Below are 22,514 nucleotides of genomic sequence, written 5' to 3' on the forward strand. Positions count from 1 at the left end.
CTATCTTGGGTTTTTGAATTTTCACAGAAGATAATAGCATAGCCATAGGTAAGACCGTGCAGGAGGAAAGTGGCAGGGTTTAACCCTTCCCCCTCAAAAAAAAGAAAGTCATCCGACCGGAAAAAGTAACAAAAATACATATAAACTAATTTTGAGTTTTGTAGATTTTTTTTTGAAAAAATATTATGACAGAGGAATAATATTCAGACTAAAAAGGATTTTAAAAGGAGGTAATTACACTCAAATTGGTGACAAAAGTTGTAAGTATGTTTTTCCTCCAGAGTTTTTATTTCTGAATTATTTTTTTTCTGAATAAGGTTTTAATACTATATTCCAGAAACGATTTTTTTGGAACGAACCTGCAGCTACTGTTTCACCAAGGACGGGCAGTATATTCTGTCTTGTAAGTTTTTTTTTTCAATAAGTTCGTGGTGTAGGAGCATCAAAATTCGCTGAAATATCGGAAAATGGAATTAGTTAAATTCAACATATTCGTCTTGGTGGGGTACTGGCTCTGACCCCTTGTGCTGTATACCATGTTTTCTGATCAAGTCATTCCAGTCTAGGGGTTATAATGACTGTATACTATGCGGCCAGTAAAAGTTTCTACTCCTAGTTGTTTCAAGTATTGAAGTAAAATGCCAGGTACAAAGGGGATTCTGCGGTATTGGTAATCTAAGGGTTACAACCATATACTGGCTCTAATAAGTGAACGAATCCGCCCTTCAGTGGGTTTGAGGTGAATAGTGTACTTTTCCCAAGGGGGGAGGGGGGGTAAGTGTCCATTCTTATGTAGATATTTTTGAAATGTTCCTGTCGCTCTCTTATTTACGTAACTATACTTAGAAAAAAAAATAGATAAAAAAACGTTAAAAAAACAGAAACAATAAAACACACACACACACACACACACATATATATATATATATATATATATATATATATATATATATATATATATATATATATATATATATATATATATATATATATATATATATATATTAAATCACTACGATTTGTTATAAACTTCCACAAAAAAGGAGTGGACGAGTTTCAATACCAGTATATCTTGAATTTCATGGGGTATAATTCCAACTTTGACTTGGTTTGGATATTCACAGCAGCATATTGTTGTAAGTTGTGGCGGTGCTGAGTTGAGGCAAGAAACGTTTTCCAAAAAAAAAAATTTCACAAAAGAGGTCAATTCACGTAGTTTTTTACAAAATAGAGACAATAAAACACACACACACACACACACATATATAGGAGTGGATGAGTTTCGATACCAGTATGTCTTGAATTTCACGGGGTATAATTCCAACTTTGACTGGGTTTGGGTATTCACAGCAGCATATTGTGGTAAGTTGTGGCGGTGCTGAGTTGAGGCAAGAAACTTTTTCCCAAAATATAAAATTAAGCAGTCACACATATCTCGTAATGATCCAGGCCCCAGATTTTTCCGTGTTTGCTGAACTATGCTAAATCTTATTTTCCTCTCACTCAAAGTAAAATAATAATGAATATTGACAGTAAAAAAAATATTAGTGTGACCTGTTCTGGACTATGGTGCCATATTCAAAGAAAATAAAATCCAGCTAAGCTAATGGCGTACCAATTGAGAAATACCTTTCAAGTTAAACTCTAAATAGCCTAAATAGACTTCAAGCTTTTTTTTCGTAAAGAGTGAGGGTTCGAATCCTAGTGTACCCAATTATTTGGTTTGGGACGGGGTCAGTGGCGTGACTCTTTAAGCTCAGCCGGAGTCGACCCAGCTCTAAATGGGTACCTGAAGAAATCTTGGGAAGGTAAACAGGAAGGATGTGCAAAAACACAGGATGGCTGATACTCATCCCCCCATTGCACTTCCTGACTGAAGGGCCTTGAGACAGAGATTAGCACCGCAGGTTCAGATCTTAAGGGTCTAGTGCCACATCCTTTACTTTTTGCTTTTTTAGGCTCTGGGTCACCTGTTTGATACAACTCAATATGCAATGGATAACTCACCTTGGTTTCTAATTTGGTGTTGATGTGACGGAACTTGTTGGTTCGCCACATATTGACTTTGTGGCTGTTGATTCTGAGAAGGACCTCTGTAAGACCTTGCAATTGAGCCATAATTTTCGTTCAATGGATCATAATCAGCAATTGATCCAACGGCTCTTGAAGGTGGTGCAGCAACTATGGTTAAAAAAGGGCAATTAAAAGGTGTTAAGAGCATCAAACAATACTAGAAAAATATTCATAAATATTAATAATAACAAGATGTCTAAACAATAACGAGCCAGCTGATAAAACTTAATCACTTATATATAAGCTGAGATAATATTTATTTCCTAAAGTCTATTATAAGCTCTACTGGAGCCGAATTCTCTTCTTACGTGAAAAAAAAAAAAAAAAAAAAAAAAAAAAAAACTGAAGCAACAAAAACAACAAGCAAATTTTAAAATCTGCTGAAAAATGAAATGCGTAGAAAAATATGAACTTCATAAATGTTGCGTCCAGAAATTGATACAACAAGCTTTACACAATGAATGATAAAAGAGGAAGCAAAGGAGGGTTTTCGCTTATTTAGCATTTCAATTAATTGGGGGAAAACTTCTTCTATATTTTTTTTTCGTGCTAATAATGAATATAATCAGACTTTTTTCCCCCGAAACCATTCATTCTCGTTAAGCTTCCTTCAATTCAGTGTACATACCCCATGCTCATTGGAAAATTTTATTGAGGTAAAAATGGGATTTTTGTTGAAGCAGATTGAAGGAGGCAAGGTATAAGGAGGAAGGAGGAATAGTGAAAACGAAAATACCAGTGAATTTATCCAGAGATTATGGATAGCTCTGTGGGCAAAACGTAAGCAAAATATATTTCTCCTTTCCTCAAGGATAACCAAAATGGCTCTGCGAAGAAGGGAGATATGAAAGACTCTACCCTCATTAAAAAGAACTCTTAGCCAGCTTTTTTGCCTAACAGTTCTGCCTGATAGTCCCTTGGTGATGCCTGGATACTGAGCTGTAAAAGCCGGGATACCGAACAGCATATGGTAATCAAGGACTGGGCGTATAAATGAGAGAAAAATCTTCAAACAGAGGGACTTAGGACATTTGAACTTCTTAAGGAGTTTAAGGAGAGAGTATGGGTTTTGAGAGTTGGTAAGATATGGCTATAAGGATACCGATAAATAAAGCACACATACAAATTGCAAGTATTCCTAGTCTTAAGTATATTCCCTACCGAGCATAACTAAACAATATGGGATATCCACCAGTTTTAATAGCAACTCATTGCCTCACCAAGTCGCCTGAGACAAACACAGGTGCAAACGCTCCTCCTCCATCAAAATCAGTTTATAGCTTCACCTTTTACTTCCTCCAACAAAATTTCAATTTCATTTAAATCTTTCTAACGACAGCTTCTCACCCATTCGAGGACTTTTTGCTGACATTTGGCCCCCGATAGATGAACGAAAGTACGATTTTTGAAAGACTGTCATTGTTTATCAGTATAACGTAACCCAACCACCTTAGCTTTCTGTCATTATAGACCAAGAAGGGCATGTCGGGACACATTCTTCTAAAACTTGCTGCTTGATGTGTGGTTAGTGGATGCAGACAATTTCCCTGGAAAACATGAGCATCAAAGCCCCACGTTTTAAAACAATAACTGTCTGCCGGCACTACAGTGACTTCCATATCCTAATAGTTCAGATATTAATATTTTTATTCTTCGAAACTTTTTTCAGTCGTGAGAAAACATCCTAAGCCTTGGTTATTCTTCGTTTTACATCTTCTCTACATCCATTGCCTATATCAATTATTCTACCCAGGTAGGGTAGAATACCCTACCTGGGTATGTAGGTAGGCTATATACCTGGGTATACAGGTACCCTACCTAATAGGTAGGTAGGGTTACCTAGCATCCCCTCTTCACCCTCGTTTATTCGTTGTTTATCTATCTTCTTGAAACCTAAGTTTACACCACAAACTATCAAAACGTCAAAATTTGTTTATTTTGCTAACGTTTTTACTTAGGACACTCACATATTTGCATAATCTAAGTCTAAGAGCTTATTGATATGTATTTCAGTGTTCCAAATGTAATATTAAAATTAACAAATACAAAAATCATTCATAACTTTTAAACTTTTATCAACTGGTGTGGCTGTAATGTAGCTCGAGCATAAGTCTCTGAGAACTCCCAATTTGCTTTAACGTATTGAACACTCTTTCACCTCTACATTTTCAAGATGTGACTTACTTAACAGTATTCAGAAGACCATCATTAGTAGACGAAGAGTATTTTTGAAGCAGTGACGTTAATTTTGAAGTAGTGACGTTAACTAGTATTTTTGAAGCAGTGAAGTATTCAGAAGACCATCATTAGTAGACAAAGAGTATTTTTGAAGCAGTGACGTCAATTTTGAAGTAGTGACGTTAACTAGAATTTTTGAAGCAGTGAAGTATTCAGAAGACCATCATTAGTAGACGAAGAGTATTTTTGAAGCAGTGACGTTAATTTTGAAGTAGTGACGTTAACTAGTATTTTTGAAGCAGTGAAGTATTCAGAAGACCATCATTAGTAGACGAAGAGTATTTTTGAAGCAGTGACGTCAATTCACGAAAATGTTCAGGGAGGCAAAATGTATTTTTCAAATCTAGCAAAGGGTAATTATCTTGTCTCTTCGATTTTTGTAATGAATATACAAACAAGTAATTTTTCAATGGCAAAGCCAAAAACAAGGTATTTTTCAAAATCTGGGGAAAGAAGGGAGTAAAAGTGCCCCCTTTCTTTGACTCTTTCTTTGAATAAACAAAACTAGCCTTCAAAGGTTTACAAACGACATTTTGGATTTCTCATAAAAGTTGTGAAATTTGTTGTCCGACATATGGTGTAAGCTTTTGATCAACAATTCCATACAGATTCCGGTTAGAAATTTTTCTAGGGTGTGATTAGTGGCGCATTCAGGTGCACTATGTACTATATAAACATATATTTTAAGTATAAAGGAGGTATTACAGGGGAGGATATGGGAGTGATCGAGGGGATACTGACTTGTTGCCACCTGATGTACATATTGGAACGCCATGTGTGTCACGCTGTTCCGTCACGCTTAGCACACTCACTACAACCCTTGTAACAGTCCCCCCCCCCAGCTTGGTAAGCGCCACCTGGTCTATATGATATCTGGGAAAGAGCAGCCCATCAGGAGTGATGGCATGTTAATAACTTAGAAGAGTAATTAATCTGTATAATAATTTTGTAATAGTATTACACTTTATGACCTGAGACAGTTCACATTTTGAAACCATGCACATTTTTGCCATTTTGATATTATTATACTATGTCAGCGAAATTGGTCGTTTTAAATAGCGCTGTCAATCAAGAAAAAAAATTGACTAAGCTTAGTAATTTTCCTATTCTTGAGCCATATATAAATCAATTGCTATACAATCTATGGAAATTCGACAAAAAGAGATCTATAAATACATACTGCATCAATAGCATAGTTATGTGGTAATACCCAAAGTGACTTCAAGAACCTTTAAAAAATCGATTTGTTACCGTATTTGCTACCGGAATAACCGTATTTAACTAATAATTGTACAATAATTACAAAAGAAACTAAATAGCAATAAAGATTTTTTAGTAGAGAAACGGTCTAATAAAACAAATAAATTAACAACAAACCCATAGTTTTGAGTGTACTGGGTAAATTGACCCTTCAAAAAACCCTACTAACTCACGTACTACCAGCCATACTTACCTCCACCCCCCTCCCAAAAAAAACTAAATAAGCAGTTAAAAAATAAACAACAATAATAGATAAATACCGTACTCAATTGATTACAGCTAACTGACTTGGAATGCCCACAATTCTTTGGGAGAGCCTTTACGAAATTCCGGAGGAAATTGCCTTAAAATGGTGCAGTACAGAGTGAAAATCATCACTCAAAAGCTGAATACCTTGGTTATTTTTGAGTTGACAAAAATTTATAAAATGCATATATAAATGTGGCTTCCATGGCATCTGACTAAGACAAGACCCAAAATGTATTTTAGTCACTTAAGATGTATTCATATTTTTTTAAAATAGATGCGCAGCAAATCATCAATTAATTAATGTGAAAAACCGAATTGACATAAATTATTTATCCTGAGTGAATCCAATCTGTAACCCGTTACAATATGTGGCAAGCACCACGCATGGCTAAAGCGCCATGCAAAGCCGACAAAAAATGGAAAGGACGGCGAACTGTGCAATAAATTCTACTAAATTGACTAACTCAATACTAAAAAAAGACAGACAAATAAATAAACAAGTAGGTAATGCATAAACACAAATAAAAAAAAACAATAATAATAAAAAATAAATAAATTAACCAAGCACACTAGCACGCACGCAAACTGAACAATCTTCTTTAATTTAGCTAATATATTTGGCATCTGAGTCACTCCAATCTATATAAGCGTTCATTGTATGCATGAGTATAACGTTTACAAATACCCCTACGCGAAAAAACTTAAAAACATGCAAAAAATTAAGCTATTCAGCAATTAACTTTCTATAATATGCAGTTAATTAATCGAGGGTAAATTATACTACCAGGACAAAACAGAGCATAATGCATGCCGTTTCTTTGCTTACCCCCGTGAAAGAAAGCAGTGGGTTGTGCTCGAGACTTCCCAGTCCCAACATCTTCCCACAAATACTCAACAAGATCTGTAGGACAAATAAATATTCATTAATTTGAAATTCAGTTACATTATATCGTTATAATATATTAACTTAATTAATTTCGAGTTACTATTTTTTTTTTTTTTAATACTTTTATTAACCCATTTTAAATGTACTACATTTAATGTTGTTCACTTATATGCGTATATTTCCAGTGAACAATTATAACACTTTCGGAAATTAAGTAACCTTTGAAATTCATCCCTTAAATAGGGACTCTGAAAATATACCCTAATTAAAAACCATTTTCTTTTATTTTTAATTTACTGTTCAATGCACTTTTTGTGTATTGTTTAAACACTTTTGAATGATTTTTTTGGGTTGCCTTTTTAAACCCTTTACGTGAATCTCTAATTCTGTTCACTGCCCCTTTCAAAATCCCGAGATTTTGGGATTTGACATATTTCTCATTAAATTCGGCTTTACTGAAACAAAATAATATTGCGCCAGGTTCTTCTAAGTTGTCTCCAAAGGTTGCTCCGGTCATAATAAAGTTTCATTCAAAGATTTTGCTAGAAATGTGTTCAAAGGTGAAACCAAACTAGCCACTAGTGGAATTTTTGTTGGAGAGCTATTGACAAAACACCGCAGACACTTCCTCAATACGGCTAAATACAATTTGGGTCCGCGGAATGCTTGGCCGAATCAAGAGCCAAGCAAAGAGGTGGGTCAATGACAATAAAATTACGGTTTCATGCTGACTCCTAGTTTGGATTGGTGTTATTTAGGGATATTTTTTTTTGTATGAATGAATTCAGGTGGTATGTTTTTTTTCTTTTTTGTATTTGTCATTTCTTTCATTTAAGTTTGGGTTTGAAATGTTATTTATTTATTTCCTTTCTTCTATGTATGGAATTTTCCTCCTTTTATGTAAATTTACTCCTTCTGTTTTTGATTCTTTTTCTCGGAAATTTCTTGATATATTCCCAGTTTGTTCTGCTTCAAGTGATATTTTATTTCTTGAAGAACCACTTTTTCTTTGATTGGCTAGAAGTTTCCGAAATAGCCAATTATATGGGTAGACTACATCTCTCGTGACTTGGCTTCAAATATGCAATTTTGAATATTTTGAAATCATGATATTCTCCTACCTAGACTGGGATTTCGGAGAATTTTAAGGTGGATAATTGGATATTTTTTGTGTCTCTTGAAGATGTGATTGCATTATGTAGAAAAGTTTTTTAAAATATATTTTCTGAAAAATTCTATTTTATAGAGACTGAATAAGCCATGTTAAAAATCATGAAAGCTGACAGCTGAGCAACAGCAACAATAATGCTCAAAATAGATAAGAAGTAAAAAAAAAAGAATAAGAAAAGGCATATCCCAATTAAATATTTTAAATCTAGATTTTTTTGTGTTTGATTAAAAGTTTATGTATTTTGTATTTTTTCAAGAGCAGAAATTTGTTTACTTTTTAGTCATGGTTAAGTCAAGATTTAATCTTTAGTTATATTTATCTCGTTTTTGTTTCTCTCCTGGTCAGAGAGCCTTACGGGGGAGACTATACTTGAAATGTTTCTTTGTTGCAAATGTATTAATAAAAAAAAATTAATTCTTAACTCTAAACTTAACTAATATTTGTGTCATTTCTAGTCCCCCCTCTCTCTGAATTAATTTTTTGCCAACAGGAATTGCATGAAATACAAAAGTCACAAAAAACTTAGCTTCCAAAACTTTGTACATATATGTACCCCTTTTGATAACTTTGACCATGCAGAGCACCCTTCCTGACAAAGATGAATTCATCCTCATAAGAATCAAGATATATTTACTTTTTATGTACATACACAAAATATTAATAAAAGAAAACTAAATTTATTGATAATAGAATATATGTAAGAACTATATTACAAATACCATTCATTTGAATTAATTAGAAGGATGAAATTGTTTGTACTACGATAACGGATAGTCATAATCTGGTTCTCTAGCTGTTAATTTTTATCTGAAAGATTATGGGTAACTTCTTAGAACGGAAACTGGTACTAGTGTAGGCAAAAGAAAAACGTCAACGCCATCTAGCGCCTGGCGACTCTTCGCAAGCTGTTTAATCGTTTTTCTCTCAGTAACTGAGATCAGACACTAGCTACTACGCTAATTTTTCCAACCTGCATAAATTTAATTAATTTTTCTTAATATTAAAGTAAAAAATTACAAATGTCACCAAACGCTAGATGACGTTAAGGCTCTTTTTTCGACACTAGAGTCAGTTTTTAATCTTGTTAGTTACCCATAGTCTTTAGTTCCACGCCCAATAGCCAATTCCTGTTTGTTGACTTAGTACCGAATGTTACCTGATGTTGAAAGCGATGTGATTAGTACCTAAGAACGCTTTAGCGCATATTCCCACCAAACTCCGGAGCAACGCGTGCCCTCAGCAAACTCTTCTCGTGCCCATGTGGTACACGTACCAAACCTTTGGAAACACAGCTCTAAACAAAGTTAAATAAAAACGTTTAAAAATAAACTTACCTTCGTTATTTGGCTGTGATGAGTAAACTGTCGTAGAGCTTGAATACTGCCGTGCTGAATATGGAGATTCATTCTGATCAGGCGGTACATTTCCAACGCTCAACTTCTGCTGATTATTTATGATTTTGCCAGGTGTATATTGATTAGCATTTGGGTCTATATGAACTTTTTGTTGCTGCTGTGTTGCCTGATGTACGGAAGGTGGAAGGGGTGATATCGACAGGGGCTCAGGCGATTCAGACTTCACTACACAAAAACAAGCAAACAAAAGCAATTAGTAAAACACATCACATATCTAGCAGGCTTCTAACCACAATCACAATTTAATAGCTCGTAGGGATGGCCAGAAATTCATTCGAAAGGAAAAGAGGGCAAAAGTTGCAATTGTTCACACGGATTATAGATTTCGTATTGTTTGCCCACTTTGATCGAAAGAAGGATGATAAAAAGGGAAAGTAAAGTAAAGTAAGTAAGTAAATAAGACGGCACTAGACCCCTAAGGTCTAAACCTAAGGTCCTAAGGTCAAAACCGGCGGTGCTGATCTCCGTTTCATGACCCTTCAGTCGAGAAGTGTAATGGGAGGCTGGGGGCCGACCATCCTGTGCTTTCACACACCCTTCCTACTTACCTTCCCCAGATTTTTCAAGGTACCCATTTAGAGCTGGTTTGACTCTGGCTAAGCTTACAGAGTCACGTCACTGACACCCGTCCCAAACCAGATAACTGGTCACAACTGGGATTGAACTCGATCCCCTTGGACAAAGAATTTCCAAACCACCGCAGCAACCACTTAGTCAGATACACGATAAAAAGAGAACAAGATAAAAAGGGAACACGGTACAAAATTACAAGTCCCGATCGTTTACACGAAACACAGAACTTTGATAGTTAATATGGTACAGATATCAGATGATTTGCCCACTTGAAACGAAAAAAAAAAGATATCAGAAAAGGACACAACGCAAAATCAAAATTGTCCATCGTTCAGATGGATTTAAATTTAGATGGCCAATTTAGGTCACTCAAAAAAAGAGGAAGATAGAAAAGGATTGCTGATACAAAATCAAATTGAAGGACTGTTAATCGTCACAATATATAAAACACAGGTTTCCCAATAGTCTATTAGCAGTTATAGTGAACAATGAAGAAGTTTATAATGCATCAAGTGATAAATGAGAATAAATTATTCATTATATAAAATGTGGACTCTTCTTGTAAATGTAAACTTGTAAGTTCGGGCCCTACGCAACTTGAAGGCTTGGCTTCACGGAGCCCGAACCTTGGAAAGATTCGTCTTGTAAATGTACACTTGTAAGTTCAGGCCCTACGCCGGTTGAAGGCTTGACTTCACGGAGCCCGAACTTCCGAAAGATTCTTCTTGTGAATGCAAACTTGCACGTTCAGGCCCTACGCCGGTTGAAGGCTTAACTTCACGGAGCCCGAATTTTCGAAAGATTCTTCTTGTGAATGCAAACTTGCAAGTTCAGGCCCTACGCCGGTTGAAGGCTTGACTTCACGAAGCTCGAACTTCCGAAAGATTCTTCTTGTGAATGCAAACTTGCAAGTTCAGGCCCTACGCCGATTGAAGGCTTGACTTCACGGAGCCCGAACTTTCAAAAGATTCGTCTTGTAAATGTGAACTTGTAAGTTTTGGCCACATTCCTGTTGAAGCCTTAATTTTACGGGTCATTGTCAAATAGCTCGTGGTAACGAACTGCAAGTAAGGAGCGACGCGGCTCAATAGTAACCGAAACTCTAAAGAACAGAATTTTGATATTAATAGATACACCAAAGAAATTTGGCTTTTTATGCTGATTCTAAATATATAAGATTCACTAAGTTTAGTGTTACCATCAAAAGCTACGAACCTGAGAAAATTATACAGAAAAGAGACACTGGAGATATCGTCTTAATAAACTTTATTTTAAATTGAGCTTTACTTTATGGATTAATTTTCATTTTATTTTCAATACCTAAGGAATTTAGCCTAAATTCGCATGACCAAAAATTATTGCATCCTAATACTGCAAAAACTATCGCATCTGGTTGGACACCAATTCAAAACCACCAGCAGAGAGAGCCTATCACAAGTCATTGTGGCCCAGTCGATGACGAGGACATAAGGATTGAACTGAGTTGTTTTATGAACCGTTGTAAAAACAGGGGCAAACAGAGTATAATATAGAACAAATAAAACAAAACCTACAAGACACAAAACTTACATGATTTTTTTTATTTTGTTATTACTGGCTTCACAGCCCCGTCACTAGTGACCATATGCGCTAGTCATGGTAGTTACCCCGCTTTTTAGTTTATTAGACATTCTCCTGAACGTCTCAAGATAAATTTTTCTGGGTTATCTCTGCTGGGAGGCCATTCCATTTGGCAACAGAAAGTCCGGTGAAACTCGTCTTCAAGTATTCCTGGCGGGTTGTGCCTTCAGAAGATAGTCCAGTTGAGCTGTACTTTGGTGATTTGATCGCAAAGTCTCTATTCTCTCTGGAACGAGTTTCGATACCTCCTCAGATGGAGGGCAAGGGAAGTATTTGTTGTACACCGAGATTGACAATACATCAAAATGATACTGGATCAACTGCAGGGGTTTGGCATCAGAGGTGCAAGAAATTTCTGCACGAACTGCTAGGTTTTGGACACATTGAAGAGGAGCGATTTGGCTAAATGGAGCACCAACAAAGTGAGGACGAGCATATTCCGTAACTGATCTAATACGTGACGAGATAGTGTCAAAATGGACTCGTCGCGGAGGAGATTTGTGCATCTTAGGGTGACTTTTCACTTCCAGTAGTAAAAGGATCTCACTTTGCTGAGAGTAAAACACGATACATTTTCTGCTTTTAAATGTAACACCATGGATGTACATTGATTCGTTAATTATATACATTACTTCAATGCATCAGCCGATGTCAGCATTAGGGTCATAGATACTGCATCACCTAGGGACCCAAGAATTACTTGTCTAAGGTAGCAAGTAGATGATACAATTTGCATATCGGTAGTAAATTTGTTGCAGTTTGGTTTGTTTAATTTGTCAAGAATGTACACCAAAAAAAGAGAAAGGTACAGAAAATTTGGAAGCGCGCATGCGCTATACCATTTAGCCAGTAGCCGGTGATTAAAGCGAAGTTTACTACATGCTGTGCTGCCGTAGGCATTAGACACCTGGTGTTGGAAGTGACGGATGAGGAGCATTCTAGTTGCTTAAATAGAGTCACTGATTGGGAGGCCTAGACATTTCGTCTCCGACTTAGGACTCCATCAAGATTAAGTTTTAATCCTTCGGAAACTGGAAACCAGTTGAATAATACGACGTTTGACTTATCCGCGTCAACCTTGATATTTATCTTCGAATATTTTCGACTAAAAATGGAAAAATCTTTCTAAAATGCTAGTACCGTTCGGCTGGGGTTGCAGACATAACAGGGGTTGTAGACGCACAGTCCACTTGAGACTGTGTGTCCAGGATATAGTTATTAAACGCGACTGGGAATGAAAGAGCACGTTGCCTCACCACGTCACACGTCAGACAGGTATGACTATTTCTGTAATCGTTCCAACAGGCAATTCAATTATGATGACTAGATGAGTAGACATATCATACAGAGCACAAATAACGCAAGTGCTGACCCGCGTTTATAAATTTCAATGAAGATATTTGCGTGAGTTATAAGATCAAAAGCACGACTAACATCATGGCTCCCCAGAAAGTGACTCTTCCGACTTATCACCATCAACAAAAATTGATGACAGTATCGTCAGTACATGACTGCACCCTATTCCTTTCTTAAACCCCAATCGGTATGGGAGCATTAATAAGTTCAGGTACTATCGATTTCTCAAAAAAATTTTCGAAAAGTTATAGCTACCGTATTGGTGGACGTGATGAGCATTTATTTAAGGATTTTTTTTTCTTCTTATGGATAGGATTGAGGTTGCTGTTGAAAACAAAGAAGGAACTATTTCCTTTTTGAACGCAATTTGGAATAGTAGAGCAAGGTGGGAAAAAGGTGATGACCTATGAAACAAAGATGAGAAAATACTATACATAAAAAAACGAATACATTTTTAATGCTTATAGATAAAAAGTGTCTATTTGTCTCTCGCGAAGTCCACTTCAAAAGGTCAGATTACTTTGTTTTTTGTTGTTCTTTTTTCGTTTTGGTACTATGGACGACTTGGCGGAGGTCCTGGTCGAAATATTTGTCTATTTTCTCTTCATGTTGTTCCACTGGCTGACACTACCCTCGTTTTTACTCTGTTGTTTAATTTTTGGTTCCATTTATTGTGTTTTCTCTTCTTTGTTTCATGTATAGCCAGAGTGGTCTAAGAATGTATTTACAAAAAGGTGATGGGGTTCCAAGTAAGAGGTATTTTGCGCAAACGTTATCAATGCCTCTCGAGGAGGCTTCTTGATTGTACGGATTACACTGTAAACACTAGAAACATAAAGTAAACGTTGATGCAACCTCTTTCAAATTTATCTGTTCAAGTTTGACATGCAAAAAATTATTGATAGCAAGGTTGACCGGGGGAGAAAGGGAACCATTTGAACCCACCCCTAAAATTTTTGTTCGACTCGTAGAAACGTAATAAAATACGTATTGACAAACTTTTATGCGTTTTTAAAGCTTTTTTGCACCCTTCATCCCCCAATAAAAATCCTTGATACGCCCTTACTTGATAGAATGTATTGATAACCAGTTGAATCATCGAGTTTCCCCCTGGCTAAATGCAATCGGTTGGTAGATCATGTACTGTTAAGTAAAGAAAATGATCTAGTCAGACAAGCTGATGTTCAGATTACCCTCAGGTAAATATAATCACCTTAAATATTTTGTTTTAAACTTTATATCTTTTCTTACATCTCAAAAAGTCAGGACCTTTTAAGGTTTGTATTCACGATCACTTTCAAATTTTTATCTAATGCCTTTATTGGAAATAAACAATTCTCAGCTCCATTGCAATACTACCAAATTTCGTTTTATTTGAGATTTATAATGAGTCTATCTGTATTTATTTAATAATGCTTATCTGCAATGTAAAGTTTTATTTCCTTTCAATAAAATCGGCAGAATTTTCAATGGTCCAGATACAATGGTAACGATTTACGGCTTACAATGCCCTATTCAGTATACCCTGTTCACTTTCCAATGCTGAAGCCCTAAAAACAGCGAGTCTACTCATAAAAATATTGCGACTCGAAAAGTTTTCGTATTTTTTACTGGCTCAAAATTTCACACAAAAGAACCAACCACATTTTACGTTGTTTTTACCGAGAGCTGGTGCCTCCCTCCAAAAAAGAATCCCCTCTTTGAAAAAACACGTGAGTAGAAAACAATATCAGACAGTCCCCTATTCACAGCTTCCTAAGAGAGGAGAGGAGGAAGTCCAAGATAGGCTGGTACATCCTGCAACCCCCGTAATCCTCCTTAGAAGACAAAAATATACACTACATGGAATATATTGCAATAAGAAGTAACATTTTTTTTTGGCGGAACTTTAATTTAGTCGTTACTCCCTTGGGAAAAATGTGTACAAATTTAGGCCGTCCTTTCTTGAGAAAAAGATAGTATGAGGTCCCCGTGTCAGTTACGAGCATGAACAATAACATTTCAATTTCAGCAAAGCATCACCCAGAAGAAGAAAAAGAAGACATTTTAACACAAATGCAAAAAATTACTATATAAATACTAATCAAACATCCCTTTATAGGCAAACCAGCCTCTGTGGGAGTTAGTACCATGCATTGTGTGTTTATGGATTATGAATAAAGCTTATCTAATCGAACAGCACCCGCTTAGCTATAGGCTAATTTCCATTGGAGGAAGCTCACAAATAAAAGATTAATAGACAAGAACACGAAAATGCGTCGAAAATAATTATATTTAGCATATAATTATCTTTTGATGGGAGGTTAATGGGGGGGGGGAGGGACCAGGTACACAACCATCCCTGTTAACGTGCATGCAGAATAACTACGCCAGAATCGATTCTAAATTTATACAACATATTTTTATTCTTGACATAGCTAAAGCCATGCAGGTAGTAGTGTCAAAGCGGTAACAAAATTGACTGCCACATTCATACTTGAGTAAAACTCCAAATGCGGCGCTAGGGCCAGGCAAATAAGATAGGGAGCCACCCCCATTTTAATGTGCTATTTTCTATCCAGTGTTTTGCCATATATTTTGCAGGTTGCACTCGTTCTAACAACAGTTAATTCCTACAGCCGTATCTAAATTCAACACCTTACAAGTCGCTATGGGACTGTTTATAGTAAAGACTAAAGCTGCTGTTACGGACAGAATACGACGCCAATCTCTGCTGTGGAACAGGCCTAGTACTAAAAAGAAGTGTCATACCCCCCCCCTCGTTGGAGTTAGCTTCCAAATTTCTCCAATTCTTCCGATATATCCAGGTGTTTCAATTTTGGCTGCAAGTGATTTTATTCCAAGGGGTCACGCCATGCTTGGCAAACTATCACCACACTACCCTATTTGTGCCAAGCATTGCACGTGCCCTTACGTAGCCTAAATAATCACCATTTTAGAAGAAAACCTATAATTGATCGCCACGTGAAAAGAGTGGATACAGACAAAGGAAGTTTAAAGTGTGACCTGAACAAAACTGTGAGGGAAATAGTGAAGATAATGAGGTTTGGAGAGCCCAAGCACTAACCTTCATTACCAGCAATAATGGGTACTTGTATGATATACCCCCTACCTAATACGCCTCTAATATGTTTCTCTGACGCTCAATCCTAATGAAATATACCGAAGTAAGATACAAAGTCTAATACTTTAGAAACAAATTTGGGCTATATATTTGCACATTAGGGGTGTGGGGTGGGGGTAAAGTATATCGGATCTGCATACCTAATGTGTTGGGTACAATTATTCTGCATATTATGTAATAAGAACTGTTTCCTAACTTCACACTGTCCAAATACTTTACCACCACAACCCAACCCTAATGTGCAAATATATACCCTAAATTCTATATTTTCCATCTATTCTTTCACATCGCTTCGTCATGTCTCACGCTAAGCTGAAAGAAACTAACAAAAAAACGGTTCTATAATGCCTCAATGAACGAGCAACTTGAGTGGTAGGGGTTTTATCATACAATACCCAATAATAATATAAACATTAATATTAGACAACTGTTATTCATTATTACTATATTATGTTACTATTATATTTTAATTTTATTATCACTTTATTTTAATACATCACTTTTTTTATTACTGTACTAGCTGTTGGGGTGGCGCTTCGCGCCACCCCAACACCTAGTTGGTGGGGGCGCTTCGCGCCCCCCCCAAGCCCCCCCGCGCGCGTAAGTCGTTACGCGCCATAATAGTTACGCGCCATTGTAGTTGTGTCCCTATGTCCCACCTGTGAATATAGATATATATATATATATATGGTTTTAACTACGTAAAACTTGCGAATATACAACATTCTTTGCTGTCCCATTGTCTTTGCATATAAATAGATTGTCAGGTTATCCCCCTGTTTCCCCCGGTGTCCCCGTTGTAGTTGTGTCCCTGTGTCCCGGTCGTCATTTATATTCCCTGTGTCCCGGGTCCCGGTCATCATTTGTATCCCGGTGTCCCGGTCTGTATATACATTCGTTTTTTAGTTTTGTTTTTCTCCTTTATTTTTTTCCTTTTTTTTTCTTTTTTAGCTTATTTAGATTTTTAGATTTTTTAGTTTTTTTTATTAGTTTTTAGTTTTTATTTCTTTTTAGTTTTTTTGTCCCGGTCGTCATTTATATCCCCCTGTTTCCCCCGGTTGTCCTGGTCGTCATTTATACTCCCTGTGTCCCGGTGCTTTGTTGATTGCTAATCGAACATTCCTTTTGTCCTGGTCGCTTTCTCTTTGAGTGTCGTCATTTATTTTTTTCTTTTTTAGTTCTTTTAGTTTTTACCTTTTTTAGTTTTTTTTTAGTTTTTAGTTTTTTTAGTTTTTTACCTTTTTTTAGTTTTTTTAGTTTTTTAGCTTTTTTATTTTTTTTATTAGTTTTTAGTTTTTTTGTAGTTTTTGCCTTTTTTTTTAGTTTTTTGTCCTGGTCGCTTTCTCTTTGAGTGTCGTCATTTATTAGTTTTTTCCTTTTTTTTTTAGTTTTTTATTGGTTTTTACCTTTATTTTAGCTTATTTTTCAGTTTTTTCCTTTTTTTTAGTTTTTTTTTATTTTTTATTTTTTTTAGTTTTTTACCTTTTTTTAGTTTTTTTAGTTTTTTTAGTTTTTTAGCTTTTTTACTTTTTTTATTAGTTTTTAGTTTTTTTTTTGTAGTTTTTGCCTTTTTTTAGTTTTTTCAGTTTTTTTTTTAGTTTTTTATTGGTTTTTACCTTTATAGTTTTTTTAGTTTTTTAGCTTTTTTATTTTTTTTATTAGTTTTTAGTTTTTTTTGTAGTTTTTGCCTTTTTTTAGTTTTTTCAGTTTTGACGTCACCTAATCCAGTTTTTTCAGGTGACGTCACCTGACACATCCATCCACACATCCACAGACAGACAACTTATTTTTATATATATAGATTGGTATAATATTAATATTCTATTGCTATTTCCTCTTTAGAGTTTTATGGTTTATGCTGTTGTGCTAAATTATCTATTGTTAGCCCTGTTAGACCTTCGTGTCATTTTTTATGCAACCTACAATAATATAATAAATCAATTCCAAGGCTATTTAATCAAATTCTACGTTTCTTCCAAGAGCTCCCTTAACTCATTTTAAATCTTTTTTTTTTCTTATAAACCAACAAAAAATTACACATATTCTATTTGGAATTATCTTAAAGATAAGGTATTTTAAGAGAAGATTAAGCCGAAATATGCAAAAATTTCCCCGATTCTATTTATTTATTTTTTTAAGAAAAGAGAGATTTTTTTGCGTATGACTTTCGAAAGCGGACAACCCCTTTCAATATTGTTCGTAGTTTTATGGTATTATTTTTCCTTACTCACTAGTTCTCCTCCATTTTAAATGAAAGAAAAACTGAGAAAGGGACAAGATTGGAGAAATCAAAGGATAAAATAGCAACAGGAATAATTTTTATTCAATGAGTTTTGAACCAATTCATTTATAGACTGGAAATTATCCTCGCTACTACTTGCCATTTCCTAAAATTTTCAGCAAGTAAAAATGGATTAAAATTAAAAGAAAAAATTAAATTTCCATCTGATTAGTTCTTCTATCTGAAATTTTCAGCCAGTAAAAAGAACCAAAATTGAAGTTCCATTTGATTGGTTTTCCTATCTGAATTTTTCAGCCAGTAAAAAGGATTAAAATTGAAGTTCCATTTGATTGGTTCTCCTATTTGAAATTTTCAGCCAGTAAAAAGGATTAAAATTGAAGTTCCATTTGATAGGTTCTACGGTCTGAAACTTTCAGCCAGTAAAGAGGACTAAAATCAAAGTTCTATTTGTTTGGTTTTCCTGAAACTTTCGGCTAGTAAAAAGAAGGTATACTTTTTTAATTAAGATCTTTTAGAAGTGGTCCCTCTCTTCCTCGGTGGTGGAATGGGAAACAATCGTTGTTTTTATGTTGCACAACCTGCCAATAACCGCTTTCAGGATACCTGATTTGCAAATTCAAACAAGAAAATCAAGATGTTTTTTTTACTACCGGTTTTCTAATAGGATGGACAATATTAGCTGATTAGTTTTAAAAGGTAATGTCTGAATCATTGAGTTTATTAGGCTGCAAATATATTTACACACCTTATTTTGATCAAAGCAAGAATGGCAAATCCTAGAGAAATGAAAATAATCCCCCCCCCCAAAAAAAAAATATACTTTGTGTTATATGTTATCTTCCTTAGATATATAAAATTAACAGAAATTGAAGTAGATCGATTTCTTCCTTGTTTAACTACATAAATCTGAAGTATTTTTTTTACTGATATGAAAATGATTTGGCATCCTTAGCGGTTGACCATTTCTAAAGGAAATATGTTAAATAAACAAGAGCAGTACCATTAGATCCTTTATTTTATGCTCTTTACACATGTTACGGACACGTTTATGACAATGAAAGTGTCTCCTTTAAATTCTCGCTTAATAATGTGCAACAATTTTCAATTAATAAGATTATCATGTTTCCTTCCCTTTTTATCAACATTTTAAAGTCATTCCAAATAATATTTTTATCCAATATTGCAATAATCACTTAGGTGAAATTAGATTTCATCGAGTCGATAAAAAAAGAAGACATTTTAACAAAGAAGCTGACGTATCGCCAGATAATAAATAACAAAGAAACATATTATTAGGGCTGTCTAAGGCAGAGATTTTCAAAGTGCGAGGTATTGACCTTCGAGGACTTTACGGTAGGGGGGGGGGGAAGAAAATTTCAAAAATCAACATTGTATTGGTAAGACAGAAAAAAAATTCTAGAAATTTATGAATTGATAATCGTGTTCTATAGTGTGCACAATTCGGTATATTTATATATCACATACAGGCAGCAACAATGAACAAGAGTCACTACCTATAAAAGTTTTGCTGTTTTATCGATAAACCATTATTATATTTATTTTCATTATAACTTGCAATTAAAATTGTTTTTATAAAACGGGTGCACGTCTAGGGTTGACCAAAGAGAGGGGGGAGGGGTGACCTAAAAAGTTAGAAAACATCTGGTGTAAGGAACCATCGGGGAGGAGAAGTGCATTGTCAGAAAAGCAACCATGATATTTGGAAAGAGCATAAAATAAGAAACCTAACGGTACTACTTTTATTCGTTTAACATATTTCCTTTAGAAGTGGTAAACCACTTAAATCTTTTAAAATAACTTCAGACCCCTCATATACTTGACAAACTTGATCAGACGAGACAAAACCTTTTCAATAATTTGCTAAATCATTACTTATAATAAAAAGTTAAACCAAAGAGTATGAAAATTTGAAGTTTTCGCCGTTGAAAGGAAAAAAAGTACCTTTAAAAAATAGTTTTAGAACAGTTACAATCCTGGCAAACATAATCAGAATGTATCGTCACTTGATAATAATCTACTAAATAATTTGTTCGTAATAAAATAATTGACCAAGAGTAACCCATTCCTAACCCACCGTAAGGATTTCATATTGAATTCCCCATATTATTGTCAATAAAATAAATTACATCCGACTACAACGCCAATCATTTACCCCCTTCACAATTCATTGAGTAGAACATTCTTCAACCTTCAAGGAAAATTTTCGATTGGCATGTCAACGGTTTGTGGTAATGAACTATAAGTAAGAAGCGACTCGGTCCAATAGTAACCAAAGTTAGAAACGGAAATGTGATAAAGATTGATGCATCAAAAGAATTGGCTTTTTATGCTGATCCAAATACATAAATTCCCATTGAAAGCTACGAGCCTGAAAAAACGTGGCTTATTTTCAAAAAAGAGGAGTGAAACCTCTAAAAATCAAACAATCTTAATGAAAATCATGCCACTAGATTCAGAATATCTGAGAACGTTTCTCTAGAGATTTCAAGTATCTAATTACAAAAATGCGAAATTTTCATCTTTTTTTGCCAGAAGACAGGTTATGAATGTGTGTTTATTATTTTTTCCCAGGGATGATCAAAGCGAATCAATGGTTCGAGGAGATCGGAGGAGGGCTCATTCGAACGGAAATCAAAAGTTTTAGTGTCCTTTTAAATGATCAAAAAGATTGGAAGGAAGCTCGACCCCCCTCTCACGGCCTTTTTTCTCGAAAGACATCAGATAAAAACTTTGTCATAGCCCTTCAATTCAGCAATTCCAATAATTATGCCTTTTTGGATAACAAGACCCCAGATAGCGCCTGGAATTGTTAACTTACAATTGTTAGTGGGAAATGTGCGAAAAAATTTTGAGAGAAATCTTCAGAAGGGGCGGGGGTCTTCCACGAAGAGGAAAGTTTTCGGGGGAATTTTACAGAATAGATTTTACACGGGAGGGGGTTGCGCTTAAGGGAATTTACTAGCATGATTTGAAAAACAGTCAGAAATTAAATATAAAATAAGATTTTTTTTCCTACTGAAAATACGGAGAAAACGAACATAAAATTGTTCCGCATAAAAGCGGGACAACCCCTTCCTCAACCTTTACGCTTAAGTTTGACTTCTTGTCAGAATTCTATAAGAAAGACTGCTTAAACACAAGGACCGTCAAATTTGAGCGACAAATGCTTTTGAAAAACTCCAATACTTCAGCGTATAGAGCAAGGGTAGAGGAAGGGGTAGTACCCATCATATGACATATACCGCTCGTTTGGCAGCTTCAGAATACTTAGTTTTGCTTACTGTTAGCATTAGTCATTTCTTTTAAACAATTCGTTACAACAATCTTTATGTCGACGTTATCAAATCATATTAGCCTTTTTATTTATTTATTTATTATTATTATTACAGTTTTATACCTTGGAATCCATTACAACAGTCATAAAGCTTATTCAATGAACTCTCTAAAAAGACTATCAACTTTATTCACGTTTATGACCCTCTGCAGTCTTTTTCCATATTGATACTGGTTAATTAGTCCATGTTGTCTTTTGTTAGTTTGAAATTTTTTTCTTCGCTGTTTATCGTTTTTGTTTTTGTTTAATGATAATACTCCGTACTTTGTGTTTTTTATACTTTTACGGGTAATAAAGTTCATTCATTCATTCTCTTTCTCTCTTTACTTTTGTCTGTGTTTTTCTTTTCTCCATTTTTATGAGTAATTATTTTTTTTACACATTATGTGTTTAAGTGTTTAATAGTTTTATATTAAGAGTTTTGTTTCATGATACCCCTCCTCACAGGCCATTGAGTCTTTGTGGGGGTTTTAGATTGTGCTACTGAATGGTTTTTTTTATTTCTTTGGTTGAAATTTATCTTATCTTATCCTTACTTTCAGTCGAAAAAACTTGTGTTTTTATTTAATCAGAATCAAGAGTTAAGGCATAATTCTTTGAAACTGGAAGAGATGGCAACTTGAAAAAGCAGTTTTTCTATCTGTAGCAGGAATCCTGAAAAAGATGACAAGACAGAGGATTATTAGAGAAAAGTTGGGAACAAATTAATGTTGATGCAAGCTTTCCAAGCCAATTTCTTGCCATTTTATTTTCTGCTTCTGAAATACAAGTCTAAGGTTTAAAACAAGAAGCCCCCACCCCGTGATTCATAAAACTTGGGTTTTTTCTAGACAGATGAAGCCTGACATGACTTGCTTATGTACAGACATACCATGTACCAGATCCAATATGTATAGGTCCACACAGGTTTAATCATTTGGGGAGGGGAAGGGGTGGAATGCAAATCGTATTA

General features: G+C 35.1%; 1 protein-coding gene across 1 annotated transcript in view; it reads right to left on the minus strand.

Annotated features, from left to right (window-relative positions):
• LOC136037545 (LIM and SH3 domain protein Lasp-like) overlaps positions 1-22,514 on the minus strand; it is a 96,523-nt gene that overhangs the window by 36,212 nt on the left and 37,797 nt on the right. The window contains exons 6-9 of the mRNA XM_065720268.1: positions 9,212-9,457; positions 6,647-6,721; positions 2,008-2,181; positions 1,064-1,152 (exon numbers count right to left, since the gene is read on the minus strand). Coding sequence (XP_065576340.1) covers positions 1,064-1,152; positions 2,008-2,181; positions 6,647-6,721; positions 9,212-9,457 — 584 coding nt within the window. The remainder of the gene's footprint in view (positions 1-1,063; positions 1,153-2,007; positions 2,182-6,646; positions 6,722-9,211; positions 9,458-22,514) is intronic.

Source organism: Artemia franciscana, chromosome 17, assembly GCF_032884065.1.
Source record: "Artemia franciscana chromosome 17, ASM3288406v1, whole genome shotgun sequence".
Classification (NCBI taxonomy): Eukaryota; Metazoa; Arthropoda; class Branchiopoda; order Anostraca; family Artemiidae; genus Artemia; species Artemia franciscana.